The sequence below is a fragment of the Osmia lignaria genome, chromosome 10 (genome assembly GCF_051020975.1).
Source record: "Osmia lignaria lignaria isolate PbOS001 chromosome 10, iyOsmLign1, whole genome shotgun sequence".
Taxonomy (NCBI): domain Eukaryota; kingdom Metazoa; phylum Arthropoda; class Insecta; order Hymenoptera; family Megachilidae; genus Osmia; species Osmia lignaria.
The window spans coordinates 5,986,250-6,004,153 of NC_135041.1; the positions used below are offsets into that span (position 1 = coordinate 5,986,250).

General features: G+C 41.8%; 2 protein-coding genes across 5 annotated transcripts in view; one reads left to right on the forward strand and one right to left on the reverse strand.

Moving 5' to 3' along the window:
• LOC117611668 (zwei Ig domain protein zig-8) overlaps positions 1–17,904 on the forward strand; it is a 213,035-nt gene that overhangs the window by 105,514 nt on the left and 89,617 nt on the right. The window lies entirely within an intron of this gene.
• Positions 9,663–12,807, reverse strand: LOC117611666 (uncharacterized). Its single transcript, XM_034339711.2, has one exon. It carries the CDS (start codon positions 12,716–12,718, stop codon positions 11,519–11,521), a length of 1,200 nt encoding a protein of 399 aa, XP_034195602.1. The 5' UTR covers positions 12,719–12,807; the 3' UTR covers positions 9,663–11,518.

Genomic DNA, 17,904 nt, shown 5'->3' on the forward strand with positions numbered 1-17,904 from the left:
AAAAACGATCACGCGATATTTCAATAAACACCGCCTCGTATCTCGATCATCCATCGACGGTATCATAATATGCTCCATACTTTTTGGTATAAATTATAAGGTGCAGAAGTTCAGTCGTTGGGGTGCCATCGAGGTGAATTTATCACGAATTCTATAGGCTTCTCGGTAATAAACATCTCTTTGTCTTTCGATTGGAGTTCCATGGATCGTCGGATAATTCCAGAAGCAGAAACCAACGAATTCCGTGGTACGCGATGCGGCTGAGGAATTAACGCAGGAACATTCCGACGATCCATACGGTGCACCACGAATTCTCGGGACCGATAAGGCTATGACCATGGTTATCTGATAAAATGATTCCGACAGAGCGACGAAGGCGAGTAACGCGCGCGAATAGCCGAGTTCCAGCGTGATATCGAACAGATAGCGAGTTTACGGTTCAAAGGGCTCTCGAGGGCGGAGAAGTGACCCAGAACCGAGCTGACGGCAGGCTCTAACGCGAAAATAATGAGACCTGTAAACCGGAAGCTGCGCGATATCGGCGACAAGATCTCACGTGCACCTACCATCTATCTTCTATGCTATCGCTGTTTGCTCTAAACACGCGCTCATCCAACGCGCTTTTCCATCGTTTTATTCTCTTCCCATTGTAGCAGGCTTGAACATTCTTTATTTCTACAAATTATACATATAAACGTTGTAAAAGCAACTCGGTTGTATTCATAACCATCAAAACCGTCGGAACTTCATTCAAAACCGCACTGAAACTCGGTTCAACTACACTTGCGAACAATAATAAACTTGGAAACCTCTTGGTAAACTCTTGGAAAACCTCTTGGTAAATCTTAACATAAGTCATAAGAATATGTACTCGAAACGTTTCATAGAAAATACATCTGTATGGGATTATTGGTGAGATTTTTAGTTCGAACACGATGCACAATAGACTGTTCAGTATTGTTAGGCAAATATAATAAAATAGTCTAACAGAAACCGTGAATTCTTGGTCATTTGGAATACTCGAGATTTACGAGCACTCGAGAAACTTCTTGGTCAACTAGAACAGTCCAAGTTCGAACGGTGTTCGAGTATCAAACGGTTGTAAAAAGGGAAATAAATTTTACTCCCTTCCATTCTTTCCTCCTCTGTTTCCTGCGGATTCGAGCTCGGCATCTTGTACAGCCAGACTTTTATTTCACTGTTCTGTTTGCGCCGGTAAAGGAGACGGAATTAAAGTTGTCTGAAAACTTTTCCAAGATAAAGTCGAACGTTCTTATCAGTCGTGATTTTCCGCTGACAAAATTGCAGTTTTACTAACTTGTTTACGTTTCTGCCAGAGATTCCATCATTTTTGTTTAACTTTCGATTCTTAAGTCTCATGATCCTGCGTATTTCGACCTCCATAGTGTTCACGTATATCACATAGGCAAACACACGCACACGGTCGATCTATAATCCTCTATATCCGAGCTCAGCAAACAGTACTGATATAAGCTTTCACCTGTGTAGATGTACGCGCGCGTGTAAGTGAGCAACGTTTACATGTTTGCGTAAGCATACATCAGTAAGATGACTCTAAAGCGTAATTATTATAGGTAAACTAGTTCTTGTACTCATTACAATATATATTTATTCTGTCCTTAATCTATTTAGCCTAATCTTGCACATATGTAGTTTATCAACACGATAGATCGTATACACATATTGTTCACGACATCAATATCCAAACTGTCCCATCTGTTGTTTCTCATACGGGAACGTATAATACGCGTAGGAAGCAAATAGGCTATCGGTGATTGTTATTTATCGATGAATCAATGTTTATCAAAGAACAAATTAGTGCTGTGAAAATTAATTGCGCTATTCCCTCTGGCTCTGTCTATTACCTCATCCCAGACTTTGGAAACAATTCTATAAATCCACTCGAGTTCAACATAAACGTCGGACAATCTCGTTTCACAACTACCCTCCGCAAAGAAGATCCGTGTTATCTTCGAAAAACAAAGTTGAATAAATCTAACCGAAAGAAGAGGAAACATTGAACCGTGAACGGTTGCATTAGGAAGGACAATCGGAAGGAGCTAAGGGCTCGTAAAGTTTCACGATGCAGCCGAGTCTTGGTCGGCGTCCATTCGATATTTCTTGTCGCGTATAATGGCGTCAGCCTGTTTATTTAGTGGTCGTTTTATCTGAACTAGTGGAGCGGGGGTTAAGTGTAGCCCGAGTGGAAGCACGAAACACCGCATGCCAAGGGTTGTAAGTGCATGTGCACCCTGGCCACGTCCAACTGTACACGCGAGGAACAGCTCGTGAAGTTTATTGGCACTAGGGAAGCAGAAAAGAGGGGGGTGGTCAACCCCGAGAAGCACAGCGGAATGTACGTGTTCCAGTGAAATTATGCTGTTCGTTGTTCATCTTTTTTCCTTCCTTCCAGACCGGGACTGTCCGTTCGTCCCTTTCTCTCTCGAGCCAGTAGTCGCGAAAACGCCACCCTCCACGTTGCAATCTGAGCAGATAATCGCGAACGGACAGGCTGGCGCGTAATAACGCTCGATGGAAACGAGCAGCTTTGCGAACGTGTCCGTCTGGTTGTTCAAGCTTCGCGCAGGAAATTGCTGTTCCCCGACCCCGTGCCAGATAAGATTTATCGTCCCGTCATTCCGGATGCGAATCGCCTAATCAATCGTTATCGCACGCTTAAATTCTTACCCTACACCGCTACCACCCTTCGTCGACGTCTTTTTCCTCGTCCGTTCTCGACGGACTTCCGGATTAAACTCGACGTTTTTTCCGCATTTCGGGTGGGCGAACGAACGAGCGAGGATTCGAGGAAAGTGCTGACTCGAACGATGCGGCGACCGGGTAAACAGGGATGATGGTCGACGTATTTACCGTCCGAACTTCTTTTTCTGGTGTTACGCGAAGGGGTTTGTAAGAGGTGGATTCTTTTTCATTCGCTTGTTGAGCTTCTTGCATGCTGTTGTTATTGTTGAATTATAGACGCTTCACAGACGAATGATTAAATTTTCTTTTTGATATGTAAAAGAGAAATTGGTCGTCTCGACGGTGAATCGATGGTAGCTGACTATTCGAAAAATTTTCACGAAATTCGTCGGGGAATTCGCCGCGGTGGTCCAAGTAATTTGTCGATTCGGAGGACGTGTTGCACGCGGACAAGGAATACCGTGATCGCGGCTCGATATCTAGCCTGTTCTTCCCTCGATCCCTTCGACGCTGGTATTCGACGAATTCGAATCGATCGCGGTTTCTGAAATTTCAACGATGTCTATATGTCCAGAGGGGTGGTGGTTCGTTCTCTATCGCGTGTGTGATGTTTCGTGCGCCTGCATATTTCCGACACAAGCGGCAATTCGCCTTTCATGTTGGCGAACCACCGGGCCACAACACGCGACCAATGTTAAAAAGCTGTTGGAACATTTTGCGAGACACGCGAGTACAAAGAGACCGGAGGGTTGAAAAGGATCAATGAAAATTTGACAAGTAAAATTGTGAAAAATTTCTCATTAATTTGTGCAGCGCGCATTTCGAGTTGCATTACGCTCGCAACGTTTATCTTACGATTAGTAATAATTTCGCTCGACTAACTTCATTATTTCGTTCGGGGCGTACGGTTTATTGGACGCGATGCACAACGCTTAAATATTCGATAACGCTTTTGGTAAGCCAAAGGAGAGCGGAGAAAATTGAAAACAAAATTACCGTCATTTCATAAATTAGCGGCATTCGGAGTTATTGTGCGACCGATGCTCGCGTAACATTTGATACGAGCATTATTTCGTTTCGAGCAAAACTAATTTTTGATACTCACGGGACGCTGAAACCTGTTTAAACAAATATCTGCTATCGCCGAATGGTTACATACGTCGTTGAACAGTATTTCACTACCCGTAATTATTCCAATTTAACGATTCCTGGGTCTCAGCCTTCATTCACCAATAGAAAATTAATTGGTAATGCAGTAGGTCGTTCAATTCAACCGCTTAATTATCAGAGCCGCTGAATATTTTACCACGCGCATATATTCGTCGCGGGAAATTGCAACAATTACGGGCACTGCGCGAATAATTATGTAACCAGGCTGCGCTCGTTCACTTTCATCCGCGGTAGATTGATTTTTCAAACGATCCTAGTACCACTAAATTAAAATTAAGCATCGTTCCGTGAACCAATACAATCCTCTGGAAACCTGAAGCGCTACTCTCGTTTCACCCTATTAACGCATGGTAAACATTTTCGCAATTCTCCACTGTACACACACGCAGAAGGAATGAACGTATGTTTTCTCAGAGAAAAATCGTGAAAAATAATTTCATCCGAGTTATTTTCTTACTACTGCCTCCTCGAGTCTCCCTGTCGTTATTGCTTCATCCCGGGTAATTATTTACCAATTTCGTAAAACGACGAGGCACCTCGTTAGGTGCCTAATAGTTTCACGGAAAATTGGCCGTGAGGAATGATATTTCGCTGCACGTGAAGTGGTTTAATGGAGTCGCGATAATGAATGAAATTGCCGCGTGGAAACGGCTCTATGAAAAGTTCCCTGCTTTCGCTCGAATTCGCGACGAATCGATGCCGCGCTTTCGCGAGACGAGTTTCGATCGGTGGGAAATTAAAAAAAAAAAAAAAAAAAAGAAATTTCATTCCCACGGTATCGTTTGCGCACATTTTTTTCCTCCCGTTTCCCTTCGTTTTCGACGATGGAATAATTGCGTGGCCATTTCATATTGGCTGTGCGCGTTCTGATTTTTATTCCACCGAAAATAGAATGAAAGCTTGAATATAGGATGAGAATCGTGCTTTTCATTCCTCATAGCTATCTCTCTGAAAGATGCAAACGGTGAGCGGGTATACACATTGCTCGAAGCATCGAGAATTATCACTTTGAACGTTGTAGAAACTTAATCGCCGAACGACGAATGCTTCGTCTTGCAATAATGAATTTTAATTAATTACGATACACCGTGATTTTGCAACAAATGGCAAAATCAGCGGAACCAGTAACTCGAGGAATAATGCAGAGGCTGTTGTTAACGGATGTTCTCCCTCTGTTCGTGGAATCCATATGTAAAGTTTCTTTAATCGATTGCTAATATCGCCCACGGGGCTATCTATTACCGGGTCACGAATATTGTGCGTAATAACCGGATAACGTGCTTCGAGATCGGCTCGATGACTTCCGCTTCCACGAACGAGCCGGCCATGTCGATACCAAGTCAATTTCAATTACAAACCGATACCGGGAAAACTTTACCACGGTTTTTTATTTAGCTGCAAATAATCATTACTTTTGCGTTTACCTGAAAAAACCGTCTCATCGTCAATTGAACAGCAAGTCGCGCGTTCACGTGGTTTACGGTATTCGCGACGCGTTTCTGCCGATGCTTAACGACGATAGTACACAATATGAAGCCGTACGCAATGCTGATGTCGCCTTCGTGTAGTACGTCGAAAGGGTTGTAACCAGATATAGGCTAATCCCGTTCCATGGGGGTTTCCTTCTCTGACGAGTCTGTTCAGCTAGCCTGTAGCTTTTCGACGAGCGTCTCCGCTTGCGGTTTGAAAGAAATTAAGCGGACAGAATAACGATGTAAGCCAACCGACACGAGCTTACCAGCGCGGCTGAGAAACACGCCGGAAGGGTTAATACGACTCGGGGATGCCTTCGGGTCGAGACGAAGACTTCTGACGGCTCGAAACTACTCGGAGCTGTTATTAGAAATGAAATGGGTATGATGTAGATCGTAGGCTCGCTTTTCTGTCTACACGAAATTTCTCTATAAAATATATCAAGGAAAATGGTTTAAGTGGACAAAGAACTCTCTATCGAAATGTAGGTTTGTTACCATGTGAAAAAAAAGAGATCGTTTATCAAAATTCGAGGCTCGCTCTCACTATTACGTGTCTATCCGACAGACATACCAGTTTCGAACGTGCCGCAATTAATAACTGCGTTTCGAAATGGATGTGTTTGGTACGAGGGTAAAAGTTCATACAGAAGTTAATTAATCTCGTTCTGTCCATTCAAACGAGTATACAGACGTTTTGTAAATCGGTGGTAGTATGAAAGGTTGCAGTGGCATTTTGACAAAGGAACGTTTGCAGATGGGAGAGTAGTTTCAAAGAAATATAGGAAGGAAGTAGGTAAAACCAATACCTTTTCTTCTTTTGATTTCTTTCAAATCTTTCCTTTTCGAATATATACATTTTCTGTTCTGAAGTAGACTTTGTAATTCTTTTCCACTGTTCATTCTTACGATTTTCTTGCTACAACTTACTACCGCTCGTTCTTTTCATCTCAATTTTCTCTTTTCTTTCATTTCCATTCCTTTTCTATCCTTATATCTTATTGCTGTTTCATACCATCTCTCTATTTTGCTGTCACCAACCACTTATTTATTCCAGCTTCATTCTCCTCTTTCTACTTCAACCGTATTATTTCCTTTGTTCCTTTCTCTCTGATCGCAGAAGAATTGCAAACGCATTTTTCGCTCTCTCAAACCAGAAACTTGCAGACCCGCAACCGCACGTTGGTTATCGATCTATCGACACCACTTTGCGGCCAGAGTGTCTCGTGACGAGAAAACGAACGACCGAAACTACTAGCTGGTCGATCGACTATCGATTACCCGAATACTATTTGCTGTTATAAATATTACGGTCGTAAAACATGCTCCACGAAAATGAGTCGCGTTCTGTACGATATAAAAATAATAGAAATCTTTCACGAAATTTCCATTGACTATGATATCAATCCATAATTCGATCGAGTTCATTTCTTAAGATCGCCGCGGCTGATTAACCGAAAAGTCGACTGATTTATACCGCGAAATCCGGAAATCCGTGGGTGGACAGCGCAGTAATTTACGAGCCATCGATATCCAGCCTGGCCACGACGACAGAAGAAAACGAGAACGGGGCAGGGAAGAGAGGAAAAAAAAAGAAGGGAAAAAAGGAGAAAATTTACTGGTGGGTTGACGTTCGATGATATTGGTAGCGTTAGGCGAGCGAAGAACGGAACCTGTATCGCGGCCGTTGATAGAAATGCAAATTCACGCGGGGTCGGGTCGCATCGAAATCGAGGGTCAGAGGAATAGAACGGATGAGCATGGATGTACCGGGTTTTCACGGAGCCAATTACACGTGTGATGATCAACACGCTGTTAGAACGGTATGATTAGGATATGGTGAGCGTGCAAGGGAACATACCGGTGACCGTCTATCGACAGCTGACCGGAATAAATATCGGTGTTCGATAATAGGCTGGCCTTTGCGGCTGTTTCAAGTGATAAAAGAAAAAGATTTTGATGAATTTTCTCCATTACTCTTCCGTGTTCTCTTTTATCGAGAAGATACCACGGTTGAAAGAGGTGTGGTAATGTTCTACTGCAAGCTGCATAATTGCTTTTAAACATTTATTTTCAAAAACAGATACAATAAATTTTGTTTTAAATAGTAGCTAAATGTCGAATGACATTGTAGTTTTATAGCGAGGGAAGGAAGATCCGCATCCGCCTCGATTAAGCTTCATTTCCTCGCGGCGATGCCAAAGGTGCAACCTTTTCGTGCTAAACTCCGATCAGGGTTTATAGGAAGCGGATTTTCCTCGCGTGTGGCGGCGTTTACGTGCGCGTAGCCGACGAGCGTGTTCGAGTCACTGGGCGTACCGTATGCTGCAGACTGGCGACAACACGTTAGCATCAACGAGTACTCTCGCGCTTTTCCGTTCTTCTGCCGGATATTGTACGTTGGAAGTGTACGATGAATTTAGAGGCGGAGAATATTTACCTACACCGACTGCTCCTAGACTTTTCCGCGTGCACGTACGAGCCGACGCGTGAGAGTATGCGTCGTGCGTGTAAAACAATTTCACCGATACAAGTTCGAGTTTGTTTCCAAGTATATAACATGTCGGGGATATGGAAATTCTATTATGGCTTCTGTGCACTTTCCTGCGCTTCCTATCCGTGAAATTAAATCTCTATGCCGACGCTTTTCCTCGGGAAATGTTCGTTTCTGATGAGAAAAAATGGATCGTTCTATGAATTGTTAATTCGATTTCGTTCGAGCTTAAGTACTTCTTATTCGTTGAAAGTGGTACGAGGAACATAGAATATATTATAAGCATTGTTTCTATGCGCACTGACGAACTCGTAACCGTGCGATATTAGAATTCCCAAAATTGGGAAACTGGCACAGTTCTCGATTAACTGCGGCAGGCTCGTGAGCGGGCAGTCATTGGGTTACCTTGGAAAAATAAGGAGAATAGAACAAAGGGGGGATGGAAAGCGGTGTACGTTCGTTGCAGAATTATTTGAACGCGTTCGACGCCGACGTAGCCGTAAAAATACGTTTGGCTCGTAGCCAGTATGGACAATTTGCGCGTAAATATACGTCCGGTTGGTTGGTTAAACGGTTGATTTAACGTTACCAATTTACTCCCGTGAATTAGTGGCGACCTTTGATAATGGCGTTGCCCCGGCGGCAAGGCGAACAGTAATCGTCTCTCTTTCGATCTACCAAGCCATCATCTTGACCTACGACATCCTGTGTTCTCGGTACCGCGATCTGTTCGCGGGATTTTCGAATAAATTGACCAACGTCGCCGTCGGCGGTTGTTTATTTTCGAAATTAAATTGAATTGGCCCATAACTTGCCGGTCTATTAGCCCTGGGGAGCGGGCTAGTTTGCTCGTAAATCTCGGGAGTATCGGTCTCTGGGTGGTGGCATTCGCGTACACACGAGGGGGTGAGACACGCGGACAAAGACAGAGGCATAAAGAGAAATAGGAACAGAAGAGAGAGAGAGGGGTGGTGGTATCGCGCGAGAAAGATGAAAGAGGGGTTGGCGATAGGGTTGGGGGTTGGCAGGGTCGATGTGGGGATTCGATTCGCCGCCGACAATGCGTCCGGAAGCTCCCAGGAAATACATGGGCGTGGTGCCGAGATAAATGTACTCTTGCATTTGCATAGTTACCTCGAGTCCTCGGCCTCTGCGTCCTCTCGGTTTTCGCTCCTTTTCAGATTCTATGCCCGCAAGCGTTCGTCCTTTCTCTGGCTGGTCGCTTCTTTCACTCTCCCTTGCGTTCCACCGTTGCTTGACGAAATCCTCGCAAACATCTGCACAACGAGGTTGCATAAGCTCGGAAATCCAGCCGCTCTGTTAAATTCTATGATTTTCAACCGCGATGATATTTTAACGCGTCGAGAAGTTTGAACCGACATCCAGAAACGTGGAAACTTTGCTATGTTTAGGAAGCTACGTTTAGCCTATTCGGTAGATCTCCATATTGCAGAGTCATGCTGTATACATCGTTAACGCGACTGTAAGCAATCATTGTTGATAGTTTGAAACGGCTTGATGGAGCATACCTACTTCTCTCGTACAGAGTGGTTGCTTCGTTTACACGGCGATTTGTTTGCATCCGATGTAACAGTAGCTTCGTTTCCGTAAATGTTTGTTTGCACTGTCTTGACGAGCTGCATGATACGAGCTACGGATAACAGCGTTTTCCTATCTGTTTCGCCGTGGCAAACAAGCCAGGTATCGAAGAACTGGATAGATAAGACAGGTGATAACGTATGGTATTCGAAATCATAGGAAAATACATACATCACTGGAATCGATTAAAGAAATACATTGAAATTTTAATAATTATTTCATGGTATATACAGTAAGGGTTGATAAAGGTACATTAAAGGTTCTATATCTTTCAACACTTTCGCTGTGAACGAATTATTTATATAGCAGAACGTTTATAACATACAGCTATCGATCGTGGTGCTAAATAAAGAGTCGAGATTTTTTCTTTACAAGCTCAGAGAAATTAATAAACAAATTATGTATCAAATTTTAGTGATCGATTTTGTTATTATTATACAAAATATAAATTAATCGAGAAAATGGAACATAATTGTATCATATTTCCCAAAGTGTTACGGAAATGGGACGATTTTCACCGGTTAGAGAGCAATACGTCAGTCATCGAGACATCTCGTGATTTTAAATCCATAAAGTGGTTCTCGAACGTTCAATCAACGTCAAGGGTGCGTATAATTATTATGAAACGTCAGGTATCACGATGCTTTCCATCCACTTTGTTGTCTCTTCGTTCTCGTTACAGAACACGTAATGGAGAGTTAATAAATGTATTAAAAATAAATTGGTATTTTCAACGATGTATAAATCCAAAATAAAGTCAAGGTTCATAAATGTCAATTAAACCATCTGGTCTGAACACGATTCGTTTATTCAAGGGTGGTGAAAGAGACCCGAGTTCAATGCAACAGTTTTTATTGTTTAACGTATATTTTTAATTATAACTTTGATCAGTATTATAAAGTCATTAACATCAGTAAGTAAACATAAGAATGGTGATAATATCTATAGCTGTGGTAAAAGTGTGAAGTACTTTGGATAGTGCTAAACAAGGAACTCTCATGCGATATAAAAGTTTATGTACACACAGACCAGATATGGGAGGCACGACAGCCGATAATAAAAACAATAATACTATTAATAGTGACCTGGGTCAAACACGATTATTAGACAATAATCGAATGGCATAATACAGAGGTTTTTAACTACTTTATACAGAAGATGTAAAATCGCAAATATTTTAAATTTAAATTTTATCTAGTCTTATTTATACATTATTTTATTACTACTAGGCTACTTCTTTATTAATACTAGGAATGCTAGTATTATGCTAGATATGCAATTTTTACAATAACATTTCCACAGACATATACGCCAATGATATTATCATACAAATTAGATTTTTTTTTCCAACGATCGCTTAGTATTTAGTTGAAACATAATCTCTGGAGCATCCAAAGCATCCCTGCAAGATTACTTCCTCTTCCTGTCTATGGAAAAGCGCGTGCACGCGACGACGAGCAAAATTTAACGGGCTTAAAATTCAGGTTAAAACGTAAGTGAATTTCCCGGGAGACGTTGCTGCCAGTCCGGGAAAATATATGGAAATGACAAAGTTTTTCCACGCTCGCGCGGAGGAGTGGCTCTATTTGAAAGGCAGATACGTCGTTGCATGGGCGGAAGAATAATTTTGCGCATCGTACCGACGCCTCGTGCCAGCAAGCTTTATTTTCGTCAGACCGAGCGTACACGTTCCTCCAAACAACCGTTTACCCGCACTGTTACCCTTCTTTCCCTCCTGTATCATCTTGAAAACGAAACGTTTCAACTTCGATCGATTCCTAGATAGATTTCCGCTTGGACTGTTCATTCTCTTTTCAAAAAGAATACTAATTCTCCAAAGGAACCAACGAAAATACTGATAGCGACTGTGTCGAATCGCTGATTCACTTTTGTTTTTGTTTTTCTCTCATTTTTACTGTGCTCAGTCTCATTAGAACCACTATTATTAATCACCGCTATAGCATCGACAAAGCGACGATTCAATGTCAACGCCTATCATTTTCCTCGTAATTTATCTTGCTTCGGTTTTCTTCCAACACGATTCACGACATTAAACTAATTATGAAATTATATCATCCAAACATCCGAATTCTTTCAACTTCAACAACATGTTCGCTAATATTTCCGAGACCTCATCTCCGCCTAGTTCGCGCAATATCAAGCCTGATTCTTCCGGAGACATTTTCATAAGTTCGTCGGGAGACGTAGTGGCCTTGTTCATCACAATGCTCAAAAAGAACACTGCTATGAAGTAGCCGAAGATACCTCTCTTCTTGTAGTCCTCGTAGAAAGCCTGATACGAGTACTTTTCGCAATCTGCACCGTGTTCCTTGAGACACTCAATAAGGGCATCGTGATACGCCTTTAGAACATTGTCCAGCAGGTTCTTGTCGAGTGCTTCGGTGCAATGGAGACAGAGAAAGGTGGACAGGTCGATGACTGGTGACCCATATCTCATCAGAGCAAAGTCAATCAGCATAGCGTTCAGCTGACCGTTCTCTCGTTTGAAGAAAGTGTTGTTTATGGTGAAATCACCGTGGCATATCGTTGCCAGAGGTTCCTCTGGTTCCACTATTTTCAGCATCACGTTGTTAAACATATCTTGGCATTTCTCTTCGAATTTGTCGCAAAAATCCTTTTCGGAACCGGTTTTACGGAGGTATTCTACCGGCCTTGTCACCGTGGCATTTAATACACCTTTCAAGGTAGAGTCCTGGTTGAACCTGGTCTGCCAGATCTTACTAACGATGTCGAAGAATTGATCTGGATGTTGTTCCTTCATCGCGTAACCCTTTGCATGGTATCGCGCGATTCTTCGGAATGCCGCCAGAGTATACTCTAAAGGGACGTTGAATTTCCAGTGACTTAATTTGTAACCTCGTTGCGTGATATTTTCGAGAAGGATCACCGTATCCATGGGAGGTTTTTCTTCTGTGTAATAGCACCGAGGTAGTTCGTTGTCTCCTTTCGCATACTTTTCGTAGAAGAGTATCTCATTGTGGAACTGAGCGTCTGATTCCAACACCTCTCTCACGTGATCCATTTGCGAAGGTTTCTTCACCACAACGTTGATCGTCTCGTTCTTTCCTTCGCTCTGGTTCACTGTGATCTTCACGAAGAACATATCCGAAAAAAAGAATGAATCGTCCGGCGTGGATAATTCATAATGCACGTTGTCGAAGTTCTGGTTGAGACTCGAAGTTACTTTCTCGATCAGAGGGTCCAGACAGACTCGGTAATCGACCACCTGTTCGCACATGTTGAAATTTTTATAACGAACGAGACAATTGTGTCAATCTGGCGACTGACAGTGCACGCTACCAACTGAGAGAGGACTGTTATTCTACGCAGCAATAAGATCGCTTCTGTGGCGATGAAATGATCGGAGTGGGGAAGCTAGAATTGATACATACCGCCAGCTACTCGCACACATGAAGATAATAAAGGTTCATTCATGTGTATGGTTGGTTGATGACGTCAGATGCGAAGAACGTTCGCAAGGAACCTTTCGTTACTCACGATTTTTCACCTGCTTTCAGCCATCTGACAAAAAAAAGTTTAAAACAAGAGTTGCAGGGTATGAAGTGCACAGTAGATATCAATAACAAAAATTTCGAAAACTGTTTGTTTTCATGGCGAAGTCGAGGTCACCTTGGGTTTAACAAATAGGACCATATATTTTTTTTGTTTACCATATTTAGAGGACATCGAGACAAATTGAAAACACATGTTACATGATATTTTTACTAACATATTACTTGATTTACAGAAGTGGAAAGGTGAAATATTTAGCTTTTCATCGTATTTGGAAGTACGATCTTGTGTGGAAACAAAAGAAGGCTAACGAAGGAACTGCAATGACGAAATAACGATGGCCAGCTCGTTCCCCGGACTTATCACCAGTTGATTTTTTTTATGGGAATATTTGCAGTCCGTTGTATATCACTCACCAATTAATAATATTGAAAAATTGCATCTTATGTTCAAGTCGCGTGTTTACATTCAGTAATCTCTTCGGGGTCAAATAATGTTTACACTGTCAAAGTCAAATACGACGAAAAGCTAAATATTTCACATTTACACTTCTGTAAATCAAGTAATATGTTAGTAAAAATATCATGTAATATGTGTTTTCAATTCGTCTCGATGTCCTCTAAATATGGTGAACAAAAAAAATATATGGTCCTATTTGTTAAACCCAAGGTGACCTCGACTTCGCCATGAAAACAAACAGTTTTTGAAATTTTTGTTACTAATTGTTACTCTTGTTCTAAACTTTTTTTTGTCAGATGGCCGCCAGTGGGTGAAAAATCGTGAGTAACGTTACAGATAACACCCTGTATATACATATATCGTTCATATCATGTATAAATCACATGTACTACACAATCAACGCTATAATTGCTGTGTAATTATCATTGAGAGTGTGGAAATTAGGTTATATAACGAAAAAAAAAACACGATTACACAAATTTCAACCTTGAAGGTAGAATCATATCTAACCCGTGTACTATTATTCCCTATTTTATGTCTTTTTGAAAATATTATACCACTTGTGATTTTATTTATTTCGCTGAGCCAGCAAATGTCCGCAGCCCCGAGCGAACTCGTTAACCAAGAGAAAACTTTTCACGCAAGTGTACAAAAAGAAATATTTATCTAGACAGTGACGTATCGCGGCTTGAGACGAGGGAGACTTGATAGAAAGGTTGATCACCGCCTGTTTCTAAAGCGATTTTTTCCTTCCGTTAAACTATGCTCGCGGCCTCCATTATTGAATCATTCTTCAACTGTCGCATGAGAATTGAGTTTGAAGTACACGCACTCGCTTATTATGCCGTTAACGCTCGTATCTTAGAATCTAAAAGTCAATAGATGAAACCATCAACTTCAATGACACGTAATTATATAGGAACAAGTTCCTGGATTAATGTAGATTATATATAACTGTATAACATTGTTACTACACAAATTGATCAACTTAAAAAAGTTCAAAGCTGATTTTACGTGATCCACTCTGTGATTTCTGGATCCTAAAACGACAGCTTTACATAACTATGGACGATGGTGCTTTTTTAAGCAGTTTGCGAGGTAAACTTGCAACCCTCGTTCCACCGGGGTTGTATTTTAACACGATGAAAATGTAAATTCGATCGGTATCAGGCTCGAAACTCTACCTTCCAGGCTTCGCCGAATGAAATTTATAAAATTTTGGAGGAAAACAAGCGGTCGTCTGCCTACTCGCGAGCAACCTTATGAATTTTACATCAAATATCACGGAGCCATGTTTTACGGACTAATTTGATATTCAAATAAATTATTCTTGCACGTTTGATCGATCGGACGACTTTCTTAGCTCGGGATGCTTATTTCGATAAAGTTTTCTAGATACCATGCTCTTTGTCAACAACGTGTTCCTACAGGATTGAGTGCAAACTAGAACAGGCCAAAAATACTTGCTATAAATAGATGTAATTGTAGGAAAATATTACACCAGACTTGTCCCACTGGTTTCTTGAAGTATCTCTGACTATTTGCTGACGCAATTAGTTTCTCTCGAGCAGAGACCATTTCTGCCCGTCATGCTTTTCGATGTCGCGGTATTTTTTCTATTTTCTTTGTTGAAAATTCTACTATCGGCGTTAAGAATAAGCAATGCCGGTATTTCGGTAGAAACCGAGGTAGATTAAATTTCGATACGACTATTTCGTTAACGTGACGATTCACCTCACCTCGTCAATCGCCTACCAATAATTGATTAAAACCAGTAAAATAGGTTACTATTGTTTTTAAGCCTTCATTATCTCTAAGCCCTATTATCTCAGATATAGTTCATGACTTTCAATTTTTGTGCTATATTTCTGGATATCTTGGGATTGGGTAACGTTACTGTTTGTTGTTTAATGACCAGATGATTCGTTCATTTATCATTGGTACTTAGAGATCACAAATGATACTCGAATGATTTAAAAGTTGCCCAATTTTATGTATACTAAGCAGGAATAAAATACGCAGATACGTTTTTATAAGTATACTTAAGATTAGATAAAACAGACAAAACAGTGGCTGATGTTGTCAATTACAAACAAATGATTATCTCGTCCAAGAGTAGAGTGAAAATAAACATGAAGTAGAATGTACATCGATGCGTCGAGGATAAGCGCTAGATATAGATGCGAAGTTCTAATAATCGTATCAGTGATGTTCAGAATCGTGTAAAGAAGTATTTTAGGATACTCGTTACTTTAATGAGTACCGGCTTCGAACGAGAAACGCTAATCGGTAACGAGACTTCTCGTTATCATTCGTTTTCCAGGAAACTAGACCATTACGGCTGGTAACTAATTTAACTTGTTCAACAATGTCGCTGTTTTGTGAGAAGGACGTGAGTAGACTATTTCTTCGGGAACAGTGAAAAATCGAAGGATCAATAACGCTTCGGGAGAAGATAAATACAGCTTTGATCCTGAACCATAAATATCACTGTTGGGTGCAAGTGTTTTACTGTTACCTTCCACACTCTCGAAACCAGAAGTATTTCTATTTAACTGACGGTATATCCCGAATCTCTAGTAGTCGAGAAAGACAGAGACCGCGGTACTTGTCGTTTCTAAATCGTTTACCAACTCAGAAGAAGAAATAGAGATCTAAAAATGGGGCTGAGCAACACCATCGTCCCCGCTTCAAGCATATTGTACGAGAATCGTAGTAAAAAGTTTACGAGCGGACCCGTCAAATCTCCGGAAGAACGACGAACTGGTTCCCTCTTTGCGATAGGCGGGTAGCGGGTACGATCTGGAAGGAAAAATGTAAAATGGCCAGGTCGATGAATTCCCGTGGGGTACTGGATCGAGCAAAGAAACCCCTCACCTATTCACACGACATTTTCCACGATAAATAAACTCAACCGCCGCTATCATATTTCTTTGTCGCGTTCCGGTGTCAGACTGCTATCTGACCGTATCCCGGAGAGTCGTTATTTACGATGGGTCCGGAAGATTTATCATCGAATTGATTTTCCACACTTCCAATTGCATTATCTTTCTCACCACGAAGCTCGACCACACCGCGAGAAACAGTAGCCGTTTGATATTTTATAATTATTATTTGTCCGGAAAGTCGGCGAGACACGGGTTGATCAATGACGAGATCAGAATTTCATCATCCTTGAGTTTTATACGTGATGTATCATTAGAATTGCATCGTTCAGGAGATTCCTAATGCCCGGATCAATTTACTTATCATAGATCAGCCATCGTTTCGAACTTTGATACAGCTCTTACTTTCCCACGTTTCCCATGGAAACTCGGGGACTATTTTTTTACACGTCCTGCGAGATTCAGCCGCAGGGCGGAACTCGGTTAGTTTGGAGGGTAGCGACGCAGCTATCTCGGCTATCTAAGAGACGTTTAAGCAAAAGTTGTGAATTTGAATTTTAAAACAGACCAGCCGGGTCCGCTGTTCGGTAGTCGCTTGGCTTCCTGCTCTTTCTTCGACGAGCTAGCTGCACCCTGGTTAGATTGAAAGATCCTCCTACGGTTCTTCCTTCCGCACCCCCGTGCCACCGCCGTGTTTCTTCTCGCTCACCTTTTCGCTGTGTATGTTTCTCTCTCGGCGAATGTTTTACGAGCTGGCTTCGAGCCGCGAGCCGTAAAATCTGGAAATTTAAGAGAGAATCTCTTCGACCCTCGAAACCTCGTGGTACAAGCGACGAAATTTGACCGTCCTTCAAATTTTCCGACTCTGCTAGAGGAAATTGACTAGGTACTTTGGAAAAAAAAGGTGCATATTTCTTACGATAATACGGAATATAAGCTTGATCTGTGGTCGATTCATTGTGAAACGACATTATTCGGGACTCGTACCGCGAACTTAATCGATGCTTGTCGCGTTCACGCGCGAAAAACAAATTCCAAGAGAGAAGAAACACGTTGCCTCTCGGGAAGAGGAAAGGTTCCTCTGGATGTTCGCGAAGCGAGAGAAAGCCGAGGGAAACGAGTTTTACATTTCTCAGCGGTTGATCGCGTTCAACGGAAGGGAAGCACGGTTTACGATTCCCAGTTCCTTGGGAATTCGGGACGCTGCAGCTCTATGTACCTCTTTTGCTCGAGCGTATTGTCGGCTTGCTCGTTCGTGAAATCGCAGAAGTAGCTTCCACTGTTCGGCAACTTGTTTTCTTCGTTTAAAAGAATGCTGATCCTCGCTTGTCTCCGCGAGGATTCTGCTAGAAAACGAAAGGACACTTTCGAAGAAATTCTTTTAAAAATGGAGCTCTTCGATTATATTTTTATAATTGTATTATCATCTGTCGATCGAGAAAAACAAGCTGTTCGAACTTTCTTCCTGGCGCACAGTTCCCATGGAATTGAATTACTCGATAAACATCGTTGAAAGTTTTGTATTATGCGCGATGGGAAAAATCGCAAATAAAGGCGCATCATTAAA

Excerpts from the sequence above, each read along its gene's own strand:
- LOC117611666 (XM_034339711.2), bottom strand. The coding sequence starts at position 12,718 with ATGTGCGAACAGGTGGTCGATTACCGAGTCTGTCTGGACCCTCTGATC.